A 16463-nucleotide genomic window follows, 5' to 3' on the forward strand; every position below is an offset into this window, starting at 1 on the left:
CTATCTGGTCTTGTAGGTATTTAAATGTGTGGCCCCCACTTCAAACATTGAAAGAAAGCTTTCACTTGGGTTCCCCTGTGAGTCTTTGCTTCTCCAGGCTAAAATATCATAGGTTCTTTTTTTAAATTTATTTATCTTTTTGTTTCCTTAATTTTGGTCTTGAAAGGAATTCCATCAAACGCTTGCAGAATATTCACCCTCAGGTAACCAGTAAATTTGTCTTTGGGGAGCTGCTTGGGAATCAGACCCTGGCTTCAGGTTATCAGAGTCAGGAAACCTGCATTCTAGTCTCAGCCTTGAAGCTGTTCCACTCCTTGCCATGCAAAGTCTGGTCCATGGGCCAGCAGCATTACCTGGGAGCTGATTAGTAATGCAGAATCTCGGGCCCACCTAGATTTGTGAATCAGCATCTATGCCTTAAGATCCCCAGGTGATTCATATGCACATAAAAGTTTGAAAAGCGCTGGTCTAGATGATAAGCTCAAGGAAGGCAGGGTTTTTTCTGTCTTCTTCATTATTTTATATCCACAGGACCTATCTAAAGTTTAGCACATGATAGCTGCAAAATCCATGAATCTTTCTCTGACCTTGAGCATGTCCAAACTTCTAGGGACTTTGTAAACTTCCAGGGACTTAATTATAAAGTGGTGTAGGGAGAGAGGTGGTGAGTGGAGATGGGGTCAACCTTCAATGGTTGAAAAACTGACGTGAACATTAGAATCACAGGTGGTAGTGGTGGTTTTTATATGGTTGTCTTTGACCTACTAAGTCAAAAGCTCTGAAGATGGGTCATAGGATTTGTATGTTTTAAAATTTCCCTTTAAGTTCAATGTTTATTACAATAGCATATATTAAAAAATCTTTAAATGTCCCTCAAGAGGAAATGGATAAGTACAATGTAATACAATTCAGAAATTTAAATGAATGAAATAGAGCTACACATGTAAACATGAATAAGCCTAAAAAATTTTTTGCAGGAAGAAACTTGCAAAGAAGGTGTGAAGTATGGTGCTGTTTATTTAAAGTTTAAAAAGTGCATATGTTTGTAATAGAAACATACTTATGTAGTAAAAGTGTAAAGCCCTAGATGGGAAAAATAAACACCAAGTTCAGGGTAGTTATCATACGTTCTTTTTCTGATTTGGCTCTTATCACTCTTCTCTGGACTTCTAATTTACCAATGTTCCATTTATTTTATCTGGCTATTTCAGAATGGGGTGGATGCAGACAGTATATTCTGACGAATGCAATTTATGACACCCTTTGCCTTTTTTCTTTTTCTTAACCAGAGAAACATAGGTAATTGACAACAGCTTCCAGGGCTATTATCATTAGAGGGCTGATTAAACCAGCCCTTCTCCATTTATCCTTTTCCAAAAGCAGTTATTTGAATTTAAATGCAATGAATCATACTAACTCTTCTAGTGGTGGATATTTTATATCTTTTTGGATCTTCTTTGTCTTCATTTAGGCTGATAGTATTGAAAGGGCTATTAAGGGAAAATAGACTGAGACAAAGTGTTAGCAGCTGGATGGCACTTACACTGTCTGTCTTCCTGATGACGTTTAACTGTGAATATCCTCTTTAAAAACTTTCCTTTAAAAACAAGCAGGGAGCCCCCAGCAGGGAATTTTGACTATGTGTGAAGACTCAAGAGAATTAAAGTGTGCCTGGGACCCTGAACTTGGGGATCATTTCTAAGCTAAAATTGGTGACAGCAGAATTTGATGCTGTTCTCTGAAAATGCAGTAGAAATTTGTGTATTGATAGCATATGACAATAGTGCTAAACTTTCTATTTTGAAAAATATAATTCTTTTTCTCAATTCTTTGGGATTTTCCATTAGACAATAATATCGTCTATAAATAACGACCATTTTGTTTCTCCCTTTCCAATTATTATGGCTTTTATTTCTTACCACTCTGGTTAGAACCTCCAGTAGCATGTTGATGAAAAGTGATAATAGTGAGCATTCTTGTCTGTTTAAGGGAATGACTAACATTTCATCGTTAAATATGTCATCGACTGTTATTTCTTTTGTGCATACCCCACAAACCTAAGTTCCCTATATTCTAGGTTTATCTCTTTTTTTCCCTCCCATGCATCCATCCTTCTTTCATTCCTCTTTTGTTTCTTAAATGAGTGACTTTTATTATTTTTTGCATCCATTGAGATAATAATTCTTTTTTTCTCCTTTAATTGGTTAATGTGTTTAATTACATTAATCAAAAAAAATTTTTTGGGGGTGTGCCATGTGGCTTATGAGACCTGAGTTCTCTGACCAGGGATTGAACCTGGGCCCAGGGCAGTGAAAGTGCTGAGTTCTAACCACTGGACCGTCAGGGAATTTCCCATTATTCAATTTCTAATGTTAATCCTCCCTTGCATAACTGCCCTCTTGGCCTAATTACCAACCAAAGGCCCCACCTCCAAACACTGTCACATTGGGGATTAGGTTTCAACATATGAACTTGGGGGAACACAAAAATTTGATCCATTGTAATGACCTTTTAAGTCCAATATCTCTACTATCTGATAGTGCGGTTCTTAATCTTGGTTTCTTAGTTTACTAGTTCAAATTTTTAGGAGGAATGTGGTGGACTAAGCTTAGTCTATGGGTTGGAACTTGGGTTCGGTGTAAATTCTTGGATCAATCAACTCTGGCCTGAGGGGTGGGTCAGACCCTTGTGGTTCCAACAAGGTCGTCTAAACCACATGGAGATAGAAATTTTCCCAGAAAGGGGAGGTAGGCCATCAAACCTATCTTCTACCTCCCATTCAATCCTTAAATTGTCTTAGTGTTGTCTTCAGAAGGTTAAGGCATTGCAGGTATTACTATCTACCTTTGTCCTGCCAAGCTCAACTGTAGGCGTTGGGGGGACCTTCACAGGCAAGCTCTGTCCCGCCCATTTCTGAATCAATGTACACAGTGTTAGCAGTACGTTGAGGAGTGTCCTATGTCTGCCAGCAGGTGGGGTCTAGAAATTAGCTGTAAGCGAAAAGTGTCTGTCTACCATGCTGGTCTCCCCTCACCACTTACTAAGGTTTTTTTTTTCATAGATATAATTGATATATTAATTAGTTTCACGTGTACAACACGATGATTAGATATTTGTATATAGTGCAAAATGATCACCACAATAAGTCTAGTTAACATCAACCAAGGGAATGGCCACAGTCTAATTCTCTTTCCTTCCAGAAGTCTCCTCCTTGCATACTGCAACTGATGTGGTCTCCAGTGACCAAATGAACATGAGCGTGAGCATATTGACAAGGGGATCTTGTCAGTGCCACCTCTGTGGCATCTGAGCTGCAGCTCCAGTGAGTGTCCCGCCATGTGCACGTATTTATCTCTGCTGCTGGGCTGTACACAACTTGTAGAAGAAACATGGGATTCACCTTGTTTGTGTTGAAAATAAATATTTATTGAATGAGGGAATTAATAATGGATAATCAATGCTGAGCAGCATCTCTCTTGATGGAAAAGTTTATGGGCATGGAAAATGTTCCTTGATCAGTGAGTCCTCAGAGTCGTGGTTCCCAGGAAGGCACCAGTGCCAGGTGGTATCAGGCATCTTAATCTTGGCTCCCCCCACACACTAGTGGAGGACACCTGAGCCCAGAGCAAGGGTTTGGAACGGAACTTCTCTGTTAAAGTGAGTAGGAATAAGGCTCCAAGGAATCCTTTCAAACACTAGGGCAGAGCAGGGGTGAGGGTGTGAAGGGGTGGGAAGAAGGGGAGGAGGAAGAAGGATGTAGGAAGTCAACAGGGAAGAGGGGGACCCCCACCCCCTAGTCACCTCCCCTGGGGCCCTTTCTAATTGGAAATCCCACCCTGGAGCCTGGAGCCTGGGTTCTGTACGACTCTTGGCTGCATCTCTCACCAGGAGTGGTTAGTTTACAAGAAGGATTTGAAGCCTTCAGTGTCTCTCACTTAATACAGCAGCTGCTGTGACAGCCACTCCATTTGGACAGCTCATTTCTGCTCCTGCATCCCATTAGAGGCAGCCCTTGCTCACCTCCATTTGTCTAAGGAGACTGGGCTCCTTGGTGGGGGAAGGGAGACCATTTACTGTAAATTATTCCATTAGAATCAGGAGTAAGAGCGGTTTCTGCCATTGTCTGACAGGCTAATCTCAGGGCAGCTAGACATGGCTGTGAAGGTTGTTTGTTTTTTTCTGGCTGCACCATGGGGCTTGTGGGATTCCCCACCAGGGATCGAACCCCTGCCCCCTGCAATGGAAAGGCAGCCACTGGACCACTAGGGAATTCCCGGCTGTGAATGTTTAACCTGCAGAATCCATTAGGGCCATCAACAGGGAGGGGACAGCAAATATAGGGGAAAGCAGTTAAGGGGCGTGGCCTGACTGGAGCTTCAGCAGCAGCCCTAAGACAGGGAGGAGGCACCTGAGGAGTAGGTGATGGAGGACGGAGTGGGAGGCAGAGTAAGGCAGTCTGCGTGGCCCTCACTCATGCCTGCCCCTCAGGGACTTCTAATACATTGGTTCTCAACCTTGGATGCTCACTGGAATCTCAAGGGACTTTTGCAAAATGCTGATACCCAACTTCCACCCTCTTTTCCACATTCTGATTAGATTGGTCTGGTTTGTGGCCTGCACATCAGGTTTAGGAAGCTTCCCAGGTGAGGAGGCTGTGAAAGGTCATCATCTCTTTCTTACCACCATACCCAGTTAATCAGGGTAAATTGATTCTATTGTATACCTTAAATCACAAGTCCGTTCACTTTCCTGTTGTCCTACAATCTATCCTAGAGCACTGAGGTCTCCCCATGTCTAATCTTACTCTTCCACTCAACATGATACGTTATTTGAATGATCCTCATAAAATGTGAATCTAATTATGTCACTTTCATATTAAAACTCTTTCAATTTTTCCTCATTTCCTTTTGGAATAAAGTTTAAGTGGCATGTCATGCTTTACAAGTCCCTTCATTAACCACTCTCTCTCTACCATCCCCTCTTTTTGCACTCTAAGTTTCAGCCATCCTAAATCTCTTTCGGCTCCTCCAAGGTGGGATGCTTTTTCTCCTGGCCTCTACACATGCTGTTATTCTCTGGCCACAAGCCATCATCTCCAAGCTAACTCATTAAGTCTTCAGTTCTCAGCATTAAAGTCTCTGGGAAGCTTTCATCCCTGCTCCATATACCAGTCATCCCCACACACCCTCTAGAGCTGCTGACTGGCTTGGCAATTACAGTGAAGAAACCAGAGTTCATTCTATTCGTCTCTATTGTGAAGGTTGTTCCTATGAGATCATGCAATATAGACAGAAACCTAAGCAGTGCCAGAACTCCTAGGATTCTTGTAAAAATAAGTAGAAAAATCCAACAGCACCAGCAGAGTGAGAATAGCAGGAAACAGCCTTCAAATCATGAAATAACTTTAAAAAGTAGACTTTTATGGAGAAAAATGTCAGTAAGCACACAGATATTACAGCACTACAAGATTATTTCTAAGACCAGTGACTTAAAACAACAGCAAATTCATGATGAAAATGATTCTAATTAGAAAATTAATCTGATTCAGTAATAACCAAAATAGGATCTGCAATATGACTTTCCACAATTTCTCAAGTAAGATTCCATCTAATAGTACTGTTTATACTTAACATACACTCACATTCATTTCTTACAATTTATGAATTTAAGTTTCAGCAAGAATACTTTTTAGTGTTTGGGTTATTTTAATATATGCCAATTATTTTGTAAAGGCTAAATAATTTCAGGGTTAAATTACTTAAGTGAAATTTCAGTAATAGCATTTTTAACAGAATAAAAACATGCTTCTTTTGCGAAAATAAAAATAAACACTAAACAACCCAATACAAAATTTTAATAAAATAGAAAGTAAGGAAATTTGAGTCATTATGCACACATGCATGTGTGTGAATTTATATATATATATGTAGTTTGCAATAGCAGAAATATACTTCTGCAGGATGTAAAATGTACTCAAGAGAACGAGAAGCACAGGATATAGACATTATAAGGGCAAACTCAATAAATTAGTTAAAATTTTATCACTCAGTAATGAGAGGCCAGTTTACAGTGATGTGGCAATGGTAGCAAAAGTAGTAGGAAGGAGCTAGCACTCACCGTATCTAATAAATAAAGCTTAGTGATTCATTAAATATTATGGTACTGTACAGGATCAAAACTTTCAACACTTATGTAGATCTTTAATTGATATCTTTCAGATATGCTAAATAATCTAGGTAGGTAAGAAATTGCCTGCTGACATCATATTTTAAAGGAATTACCTTGCATAGGGAAGTCTACTCAATACCCTGTAATGAACTATATGGGAACAGAATCTAAAAGAGTGGGTATATGTATATGTATAACTGATTCACTTTGCTGTACAGCAGAAACTATAACACAACATTGTAAATCAACTATACAGTAAAAATTAATTTAAAAAAGAATTACCTTGGAAAACTGAAAAAGCTTCATAAGAGCTGCACAGATCCAAAATATAATACAGTCTCCAAAAATAATGGAAAATATTGTCTACCGTCTTGCTGTCATTCTGGCTGCATTTTATATCTTCAAAAAAATTTTCACAACTAGGGTATATATCTGGACCCTAACAAGTTTATAAACATTGTAAATATGGCCCATTTTCTTTGTAATTATCTTAATGTGCTTTTGTGTAAAATGATTTACTAAAATATTTAGGTTTTTAAAATATAAAAATTAAATAAGTACTCCCACCATTTACTTTATCTCAGAAACTAGACTTGCAGTAGAGCTCTAGAAGTATTGAGTAGTCATAGGTCATTTCATGTAGTCTCAAGGCAGAAGGAAACTAACAGAAAGATGAGCATCAGTTTTACAGTAACACACAACACCCAAGATATGGATCTAAAGATTAAGCACATATTCAATTATTTATTCAATGTATGTGACCTTTAGAGCTCATGCTATTTCATTTGTTCTTTATCTTTGATAGGATTAATTACATTTGATTTTTGTATTAAGGCGAAAGACAGACATCTCCTTTTCCTTGGCTTTAATTAGTCTCAAATTTAAGAAGAGAGAATAATGCTCATTTCATAAAAGGTTAACATTGATATTAGGACATTTTTTTTTCTTCTGACAAATCTGTGCTGTGTTTATATTAAAATAAATGTTTAAAAATACTAATCCTGAGCAAGAGTTAAAATAAGAACAGTTTTGGCTAAAGAATAAAATTCCTTCATTGTTAAACCTAAACAGCTTTAAAATTCAACCATGGGATATAAAGTCAGTAAGACTGGAATTCAGACTTCTGATGTCCACGGCAAACCTGAATGCTCTGAGCAGAAAGAACACACACATAGTAGATTAAAAAAAAAAACAGTAAAAAGCATCAAAAATTGATGCACCTGGATTTTGTTAAATATAACAAAGGTTACTCAGTCCTTCATGGATAAACCTAGCTGGAGAACAGCACTGAACGGTATACTGCATTGAACAGATCCCTCAGAAAGGCAACGCTGGATTTCTTTTTTATAGATAGGCACAGACATTTCCCCCCCAAACATTCAAAGACATAAAAGACACATTTGGAAGTACAATATGAATCATGTTTTTTGGTGGCGTTTTTTGTTTTTGGGTTTTTTTTCAGCTGTGCTGCTCAGCTTGCAGGATCTTAGTTCCCTGATGAGGAATTGAACTCTACTAGGGATTCATGGCAGTGAAAGTTCCGAGTCCTAACCACTGGACCGCCAGGGAATTCCCATTTTTTGTTGTTGTTTTTTAACCCTGTCTTCAAGAAAGGAAAAGGTTCTGGCCACTTAGCAAACTAAAGTGAGTCACTTGAGTTTTTAGTTATAGCTCCCCCCTCATGAAAAATAAGAGCCTTCTAGCCAGCAAAGCAGTATTATGACAAAGTATTAATATTTATACACCAGTAAAGGCATTAAGTAAGGGCTTGGCAACACAAGTCAACTGAAACCAAGCTCCAAGGATACTTTTAGTCCGTGTGGTGAAAGTGCATGGGAGTGGGAAACTGCCGGCACAGCAGGGATCCTCTCACAGTGTTAGCGCCTGTCCACCTAGGTGCAGTCGGTTCCAAGCCAGCGTGGTGAGCACTAGGCAATGACGTCGGCACTGAGCACGGCCCTCAGGGCTTCTTCAATATGCCTTTTCTTTTATTCCAACTGTCTCTCTTCCTCTTCATCTGCTTCTTCAATGACCTGAATCTCATCTCCTTGAGGTAAGGAAGAATTCTCCACCTGCAGTTTATTCCCATCAGCTTTACATTTCTCTTCTTCCTCTATGATTTCCTTCCATATCTTGTGGTTTTCGGTGAGATGGTGCATTAGCTGACAAAATATTCGCCGTCTGCCTTTCCTTCTTTGTGGTTCTGTGAAATTTAACACATGTGTATTCTAATCATAGCAATATGATTCAATCATTCAATAAGTATCTGAGTGCTTGATACATTCCAGGCTTTTATCTAAGCACTGGGGTTATAGTTATAATAAGATTAAAATAATCCTTGCACCATGGGGCTCTCTTTCTAGTGGGAAAACCAAGATAAGCAAAGAAGCAAGACACTTGTGTGTTAGATGGTGTTAAGTGTTACTGGATAAAAATAAAGAAGAGAGGGAATTAGGGAAGATGGGGTGGGGTGGGAGTTTCAAGGAGAAGGGAGGATGGTACTGATGATAAATAACAATGCAAAGTTAAAAACCATCCTTTTTAGGGATTTTTTTTTAATGTACTGAATTAAACACAATTATCAGAATTTTGGTGAGTACAAATAATTTTTAGAAGCCAATCAACTTTCCCAAGATGACATCAGATGGTAATGCCAAAATGCCATAAGATTACTCTTCACTATGCTACTCCTGAATACAAGGTAGGGTGGAGGTAGTACTTTGTTATCTTGTTTCAAGCTGTCTTATCTGTTCTGATTTATAGCATGCTTGGGAAACGAACAAAAAAATTAGCTAGATATAATTTAAATCCTACTTTAAAGAGCAAATAACTGATTTCATTTTTAGTTACAAAGATGACAAATGTCTTTTTCATCTTCCATTTATACTCACTGATTTATATAGAAAAACTATGCATTACGGTTTGGTAGTTCAAAGCCATAATGCCACAAAACTTGGTTTTCCTCTTAGAGTCAGATAATGTGTATTTTCCTCCTCTCCCAACTGTGTTGAATGAACTATTTCCCAAGTCTATATGAAGGGCATGTTAACAGGGGAGGGTGGTGTGAAGAGGGGATAGGCAAAGGAGGACTAGCCACTAGGACCAGCCAGCTCACGTAAGTTCAGATTTGGCGACAGCCCCATCATGTGTGCACAGGTAGAGACTGCTGAAGTGCACTGGCTGGAGGACAGCACTTCCAGAGATGCTACTTTAACTAAGAATGCTTGTTGTGTGACAGCATTTGCGTGGCACCCAAGCAGTAGTTACTCAAAAGGAGACTATTCAGGCTGAACATTTAGATAGCACTTACTTAAGATATAACTACTGAATCTGTATCTTAAAAACAAATCCAAATTAAATGGACATTTGCAGGTAATTAATAACATTAAAGAAATGACAGTATCCTTATATCTTACTAGGATTTAGGTTGTCTTCTATTTCTTCATCCTCTGTATCTAATTCTTCACCATCTTCTTCATCATAACAACCTTCAGTATCATCATCCTCTTCTGCTTCTATCCACTGACCCGGTAGCAAACCAGCAGCATCATAGGAGTTACACAGGGGACCCACTATGTGAGTGATAAAAGATTCCTGGAGTTTTGCTAGTTGAGGAGAAGAACGATCCATGAAGGGACTGATGGGCAAACCAAGATTTGCTTCTTCATCTCCCTGATCATGTTAAAAAGAAAAGTATACATTTAACTGTTGGAAGAACAACCACTGAGCTTTGTTAAAATTATCTTGAGGTTTTTTAATAAGCACAGTCTAACTCAAAATAATTTTTACAAAGAAGTATCAGTGAAATTACTCTGTCATTCCAACTCAAAGAATTTCTCTACTATTTGAGAAATCCTTAACAAGACTTTATTCTCACACCCCCAGTCAACCAGTACGGTTGATATTCAGGTAGCAAGAAAAATATACATCTTTTAAAATAAATTCAGCAGGGCTTCCCTGGTGGCGCAGTGGTTGAGAGTCCTCCTGCCGATGCAGGGGACATGGGTTCGTGCCCTGGTCTGGGAAGATCCCACATGCCGCGGAGCGGCTGGGCCCATGAGCCATGGCCGCTGAGCCTGCGCGTCCGGAGCCTGTGCTCCGCAACGGGAGAGGCCACAACAGTGAGAGGCCCACATACCGCATAAATAAATAAATAAATAAATACAGCAAATTTGCTAACAAACCAAAATTATATTAATAGAATATATAAATTCTATATAAATTACCAAAATTCTATAATATCAAATATAGATCCTCTTTCTCCTATGGGGAGATGATATAATGGAATCATTTTTGTTGTAGTTGTACCTCAGAAGTACAGAATTGAATTTTGCAAATGCTTTTCAATGCCCTCCCTTTTTTTTCTAACAGCAGAACCCTTTAATGAATCTAAATCAGAAAACTCAATATGTAAAACAGACAAAAGTAGAGCTATTGTGGTTGAGGTGAGGGTTCACCCCAGCTGCCTGCCCTGTGATACCCTCCCACTTGTGGTCCCTAGGGTTCTGGAGAGCACAACTGGAGATCAGACAGATGTGGTTTCAAAACCTGCTTTTGCCACCTACTACCTGTGTGGTGCTGGGCAAGCTCTATGCCCAATTCATGTGTAAGATGTGAATAATAATCTACAGGGTTGCTATAGGATGCAAAGCAATATTATATAAAATGTCGAGCACAGGGCTGAGCGGTCCCCAAATGGTACTATTAACACTTTAGTGCCTACTGTCTGAACTGGTGGAGGGTGAATACTCTCCACAGTGCACAAGTTCTGCAAGCAGGAGTGTCTATCTGTGCTGAGCCAACAGAGCCCTAAGGAGACAACCAGAAACTGTCCCATGATTCACTGTCCCATGATTAAAAATCTTATATGGCTTTATCTTCTGTGAGGATGAAAATTATTAATATTTACAAAAAATATCCAGGTGGGTTTATCCACAGGATTCTACAGTTTCATACATTTGACTTTTAAATAGGAGTTAGGCTTTTCTAAGCCCATGGCACATAATGGCTATAGGAGTATACATAAAGATAGAATAACTAAGGTAATAAAAAGGTAAAAGGTTGGGCCAGGTTAGAAATTTGCATCCATATCTGAAGAAGGTTGAATAGCAGAACAAGACTGAGAAGGAATTCTGATGGTTTTGATGAGGGTTGACTTTCCTATAGGTTAGTACATTTAACCTTCATGACCACTGTGTGGTAGGATTATCAGATGGCATTTTTCTCCTTTGACATAAGAATAATGAATAGAAAGATTAAGTGAAACTGTCTGAAATATTATATTGTTTTTAGTGATCTGGAATTATAATAGTTTATTGAGCACTTATGTGTCAGGAACTGTTCTAAGAACTTTACATAAATTAATTCATTTAATCCTCACACAACCTTATAAGGTAGGTACCATAAATATTCCTATTTTCTCAATGAGGAAACTGAGGCACAGAACTTACCTGAGGTCACATTGCTGGGAAGGAAGAGGAGCCAGGATTCAACCTCAGGCATGGCTTCCAAGTTTGTTTAATAAGAATTAATTCTCTATACTTTAAAAATATATCATAAAATGGGTCTAAATGAAATTTTCTAATGTTCTTTCACTGAATTAGTGGGTTTTCTAAAATTGGCATATACGACCACTTTCTTATTACCACTGTTTGTACAGATAATATAAAGACAGCATTTTCCTTAGCATAAAATTCTTTTGTGAACCTGAACTGAAGCCTGAGGCAGTCTTCAATTATCTTTGAGAATGAGGATGGGAATATGCAAACATTACTATACATACTGCAGTCTACAAATTAGGGTAAATATTTATAACCATTTATTACCCCAAATTACATATAATTTAGTTCAGATGTATCAGTGAAAAGTATTCTAAGATTATTGTTAAGATTTTACTAATCTATTTTCATGATTACACAGTATGGTATTTTGTCGACTTGTAAACAGCAGAGTATACACTATTGTACAGGGATGTTCAGCTAAGGTGGGTGAAAGACACTACATTTACTGGTCATTCAATACAATCTGGGTGTGACAAGGTATAACGGATAAGTGTGCAGTTTATAGGCTCACCTTCATCATTCCTACTAGAGTAGCAACTCTTGGTAAAGAAAGCCCTGTCACAGAAGTCTCACTTGGTAAACATCTTGATCTTTCCTGATTAGTAGGTCTAGTAAGGATTCCCAAGGAATGCAGTTCCAGTCAAGAGGATGTATTTGTTATTTTGGAGATAATGAAATATTAGGCTTCTGGGGAAATCAGTATTTTTCTACATTGTAGGGAGCCTCAAGATTGGACAGAAAAGTGGTAAAGACTGCAAAGTGGTAGGATTATTTTAAAGACAAGATTAAAAACATATGAGAAAAGAGCACGTTTATATTTTTGAAACTTGAAAGCCACTAAATATCTACTTTGTCCCCATTTCTAGTGCTAATTTCTTACCCTCTGCCAGCACTTTTACGTAGTTGATGTATCTAAGGCAGTCTTTCTATAGCAGAGTTGAAAATGGGTTGATACTTTAAAAATACAATCTAAGTATACCCTGAATCAATTAAACAACTTCTTCTGGAAATAAATTATCCTAGGCTATAGGTTTTCAGGATTGAAAGGGACCTTGGAATCAATATGTAGTCTTTCCTTAGCTCTAGACTGGAGTACATTCAACCCACTCCAGATTGGCAATAAACTATTTTTGTTTTTAAAATTTAAAGATTAATTTGTTTATTTATTGTTATTTTTAAAATTTTTGGCTGCGTTGGGTCTTTAGTTGTGGCACACGGGATCTTCGTTGAGGCATGCGGGATCTTTCATTGTGGCGTGTGAGCTTCTTTCTGGTTGTAGTGTGTGGGTTTTCTCTCTCTAGTTGAGGTGCACGAGCTCAGTAGTTGTGGCGTGTAGGCTTAGTTGCCCTGTGGCATGTGGGATTTTAGTTCCCTGACTAGGGATCAAACCCACGTCCCCTGCGTTGTAAGGCAGGTTCTTTACCTCTGGACCACCAGGGAACTCCCTGTTTTTAAATTTTAGAAACAAAGGCAAAGGAGCTGAGAAAATATTAAGACCAGAGCAAATGCAACCCATTTTTGGTTAAAGCAACTCATTTCAAGCATTTAATGTAGCTATCCAAACCCAAAGGGTAGTGTCTTCAGATGGCAGAAAAGTCCACCAATCTAAAAGTCCCACCAATCTAATGTTTTAACTTACCTGCTCATAAAATTCATTGACAATGCCTTCTGTCCATTTCAAATGCAAGTCTCGAACTTTTGTTGGGCCATTTATATCTGCCAGTTTGATGCACACCTGGCATACTAACAGGCGATCATTTTCATTACTCCATTCTATACCATTACTGTTTACATCATTGGCCTAGTTTGGAAAAACAGAATTATTTTAGGTGCTGAGGGCACAGGAGTTTTTTGTTGTGGGGTTTTTTTTTTGGCCACACCGCACGGCCTGTGGTATCTTAGTTCCCCAACCAGGGTTTGAAACCACACCCTCGGCAGTGAAAGCGTGCAGTCCTAACCACTGGACTGCCAGGGAATTCCCCAGTTTTTTGTTTTTACCAAATTGTCTTAAAACTGTTTCCTGTCCAAAGGACAGGAAGGAATTTCAATAAATGCTTCTTTTAATTGGTTTGTGCCATAACATGTACCTCTATGGGTTAAATTTCCCTTTGAAGTGTCATTTACGGTTTTGTTTCAATGGAAGTAGAGCACTGTACAAGCAGAACAACAAACCATGGGTTTCAATATTTGTGATTACCAGAGAAAATTGTAATTTGTGTATATTAACACATTCGTATATAATATGATATAATATATATGTATATGCAAAACCAAATCATATAAGAATTATAACTATTTCTGTCTCAAAAAGGAACACTTAAGGATCTAACTGTAAAAGACAACATGCTATATAGCTGAAAGAACACAAGTCTTAGAAGCTAATCTCTATGGTTTTAAATCCTGACTCAGAATGATTTACTAATTCATTGCATAATGCTGGAAAAATTACTTAAGCTCCTTGAGTCCACCCTTCTTCATCTATAAAATAGGAAAAATATCAATCTAGCCATATTGCCATGAGGATTAACAAAGAAAAATTCACAGTTCATAGTAAATGCTAACATTGTTATTTAAATAAATGCTAGTTATCAGGCAAATTAACATGCCTTTCAAGAACTCAAATTTCCTCTTGTAAGAAATAAAGTGAATAGGCCAGATCAGTGGCTTTGGAACTTTATTGTGATGGTAGATTTTTTTTTTGGCATCTATCCCCCTTTTTTCTTTTTTTTGGCTGTGCTGCATAGCTTGCAGGATCTTAGTTCCCCCCCACCAGGGACTGAAGCAGGGCCACGGCCGAGAAAGCCCTGAGTCCTAACCACTGGACCACCAGGGAACTCCCTGGCATCCACCCCTTTTGTTAAAGGAACTCTTATGTAGACCACCACTACAGAAAACAGTTAAAAGAAAGGCGAGCTCTTTAGATTGAAACTGTGTAGTCTAGGGAATTCCCTGGCTGTCCAGTGGTTAGGAGTCTGCACTTTCACTGCCGTGGCCCGGGTTCAACCTCTGGTCGGGAACTAAGATCCGCAAGCCTCGCCCCATGGCCAAAAAAAAAAAAGAAAGAAAAGAAAGAAATTGTGTAGTCTAGAGCCCCACTCATGTGACATTTTTCTGAGAGACTACAGAATAGAAATCTCTGAGGAACACAGATTCAAAAGTTTTGGGCTAGATAACCTTTCACCTATAAAAACTTCTATTTACTCTGACTTAAGCACTTAAGTGAATTTTTATTAAATAAAAAGTTAATAGAGCTATACAGCGATGAAATAAGTTTAAAGAAATTTCAAATTTCTTGCTGATTTTTATAAACATTTTATCAATATCACAACAGTGACATATATAGGTCTCCTTCCAGGAGGTTGAATCTAGTACTCCTTTGATACCTGTTCCTCTGCCCTGAAGGTACACCTTCCTTTAGGGCACAAATGTTATCAAGAAAACGATTTCCTGCCTGCAGAAGGTGGGGCATCCTTCCCTCAGGAATCTAAAGCAGTGGTTCTCAACATTTTTGCACCCCAACTTCTGAGGGATAGAACGTGCTCCCATTAGTACCATCACACAAGGGCAGTGATTCTCAATTCCACAGTGAATGTGAGCTCAGTGAGGACAGGGACTTAACTTTTCAATTACCAACCCGCTTTTTTGCCCAGTATAACTTCCTGTCCCCTTGTGCCTATAAAAGTCTTTCATTTTATACTGGTCCTTGGAGCTCCTTTCTGTTGGACTGGATGCTGCCTGATTCAAATCAGCTTTTGATCAAATAAACTCTCAAAATTTAAAACAAAACAAAAAAATAACTTTTGTCAGTAACACTGACAATAATTTCTGCTTTTGAAACCAGGAATTAATTTGCATAACAAACCTTGGCATTGAATTCAGCAAGGAAATCAAAATGCTTTTTAAGATCTGTGGCAAGGATTGCTTCAATGACTAAAAAACGAAAGCGCTTGAATTGCACATTATCAAGATTAAGAAGGAAGTTGTACTCTGGACGAGAAAGATACAGATTCCAGGCTGATGCAGCGTGATGATTTTCCAGAACAGATCTGTCGTTGTACAAAACTGCCTAAAAAGGAATAAGAAAAATGAGGCAGGCATCTCAAAGATACTGAACTTTAATAATAAACAGAGTTAGGATCAGGTTGGAAGAATACAATGAGTACCTACTACATGCCAGGCATGTTAGTACCTGTAAAGAAGGGTTGATAATTTTATAAATGAGTAGACAAGTGCAAAGAGGATAAGGTACACCTTTCCAGCATTCACAGCTAGTAAGCGAAAGGGTAATTTGTCTCCAAAGTTCATCTTTGCAGACACCACGCTGCCTACCAAGAGATGTAAAGTTGATATCTGAGGTCAACTTCATTAAATCAGTGAACCTTCTCAGATAAAGCTTCTGTTAATAAAGTCATTAGGGACAGAGAGAGCAGGTTTAGGGATATATTACTGTTCTTTAGCCAGCATGGAATGAACATGCTGACTAAAGCATGAAGGAGAGGAACCTGGAATACTGTGCATGGTGAGTCAGAGACCCACAAATATGAGAAGGGCACATCCTATATTCCCAACTGACACAGTGCCTGGGAGTCAGAGAAGTATCAAGCAGGTAAAAGCACAAATTCTCTGGTTCAAGTGGTGTAGATTTATTCACTTTTTTTCCACTTCACTCTAGTGGAAGACCCTGAGGTACTACCTCAGTAGTCTAGGATTTGGGAATACAGATTTTAAAAACCA

At 38.6% G+C, this 16463-nt stretch overlaps 1 protein-coding gene across 3 annotated transcripts in view; it reads right to left on the bottom strand.

Annotated features, from left to right (window-relative positions):
• Positions 1 to 5426: 5426 nt before the first annotated feature.
• PDE3B (phosphodiesterase 3B) overlaps positions 5427 to 16463 on the bottom strand; it is a 177025-nt gene continuing 165988 nt past the window's right edge. For 2 of the 3 annotated variants that reach the window (XM_060303477.1, XM_030831481.2), the window contains exons 13-16: positions 15592 to 15795; positions 13369 to 13530; positions 9585 to 9840; positions 5427 to 8371 (exon numbers count right to left, since the gene is read on the bottom strand). In XM_060303477.1, the coding sequence (XP_060159460.1) occupies positions 8157 to 8371; positions 9585 to 9840; positions 13369 to 13530; positions 15592 to 15795 (837 nt within the window). In that variant the 3' untranslated portion in view covers positions 5427 to 8156. The remainder of the gene's footprint in view (positions 8372 to 9584; positions 9841 to 13368; positions 13531 to 15591; positions 15796 to 16463) is intronic. The other variant, XM_060303479.1, reaches the window with a different exon arrangement.

This window comes from Globicephala melas, chromosome 8 (genome assembly GCF_963455315.2).
Source record: "Globicephala melas chromosome 8, mGloMel1.2, whole genome shotgun sequence".
Taxonomy (NCBI): Eukaryota; Metazoa; Chordata; class Mammalia; order Artiodactyla; family Delphinidae; genus Globicephala; species Globicephala melas.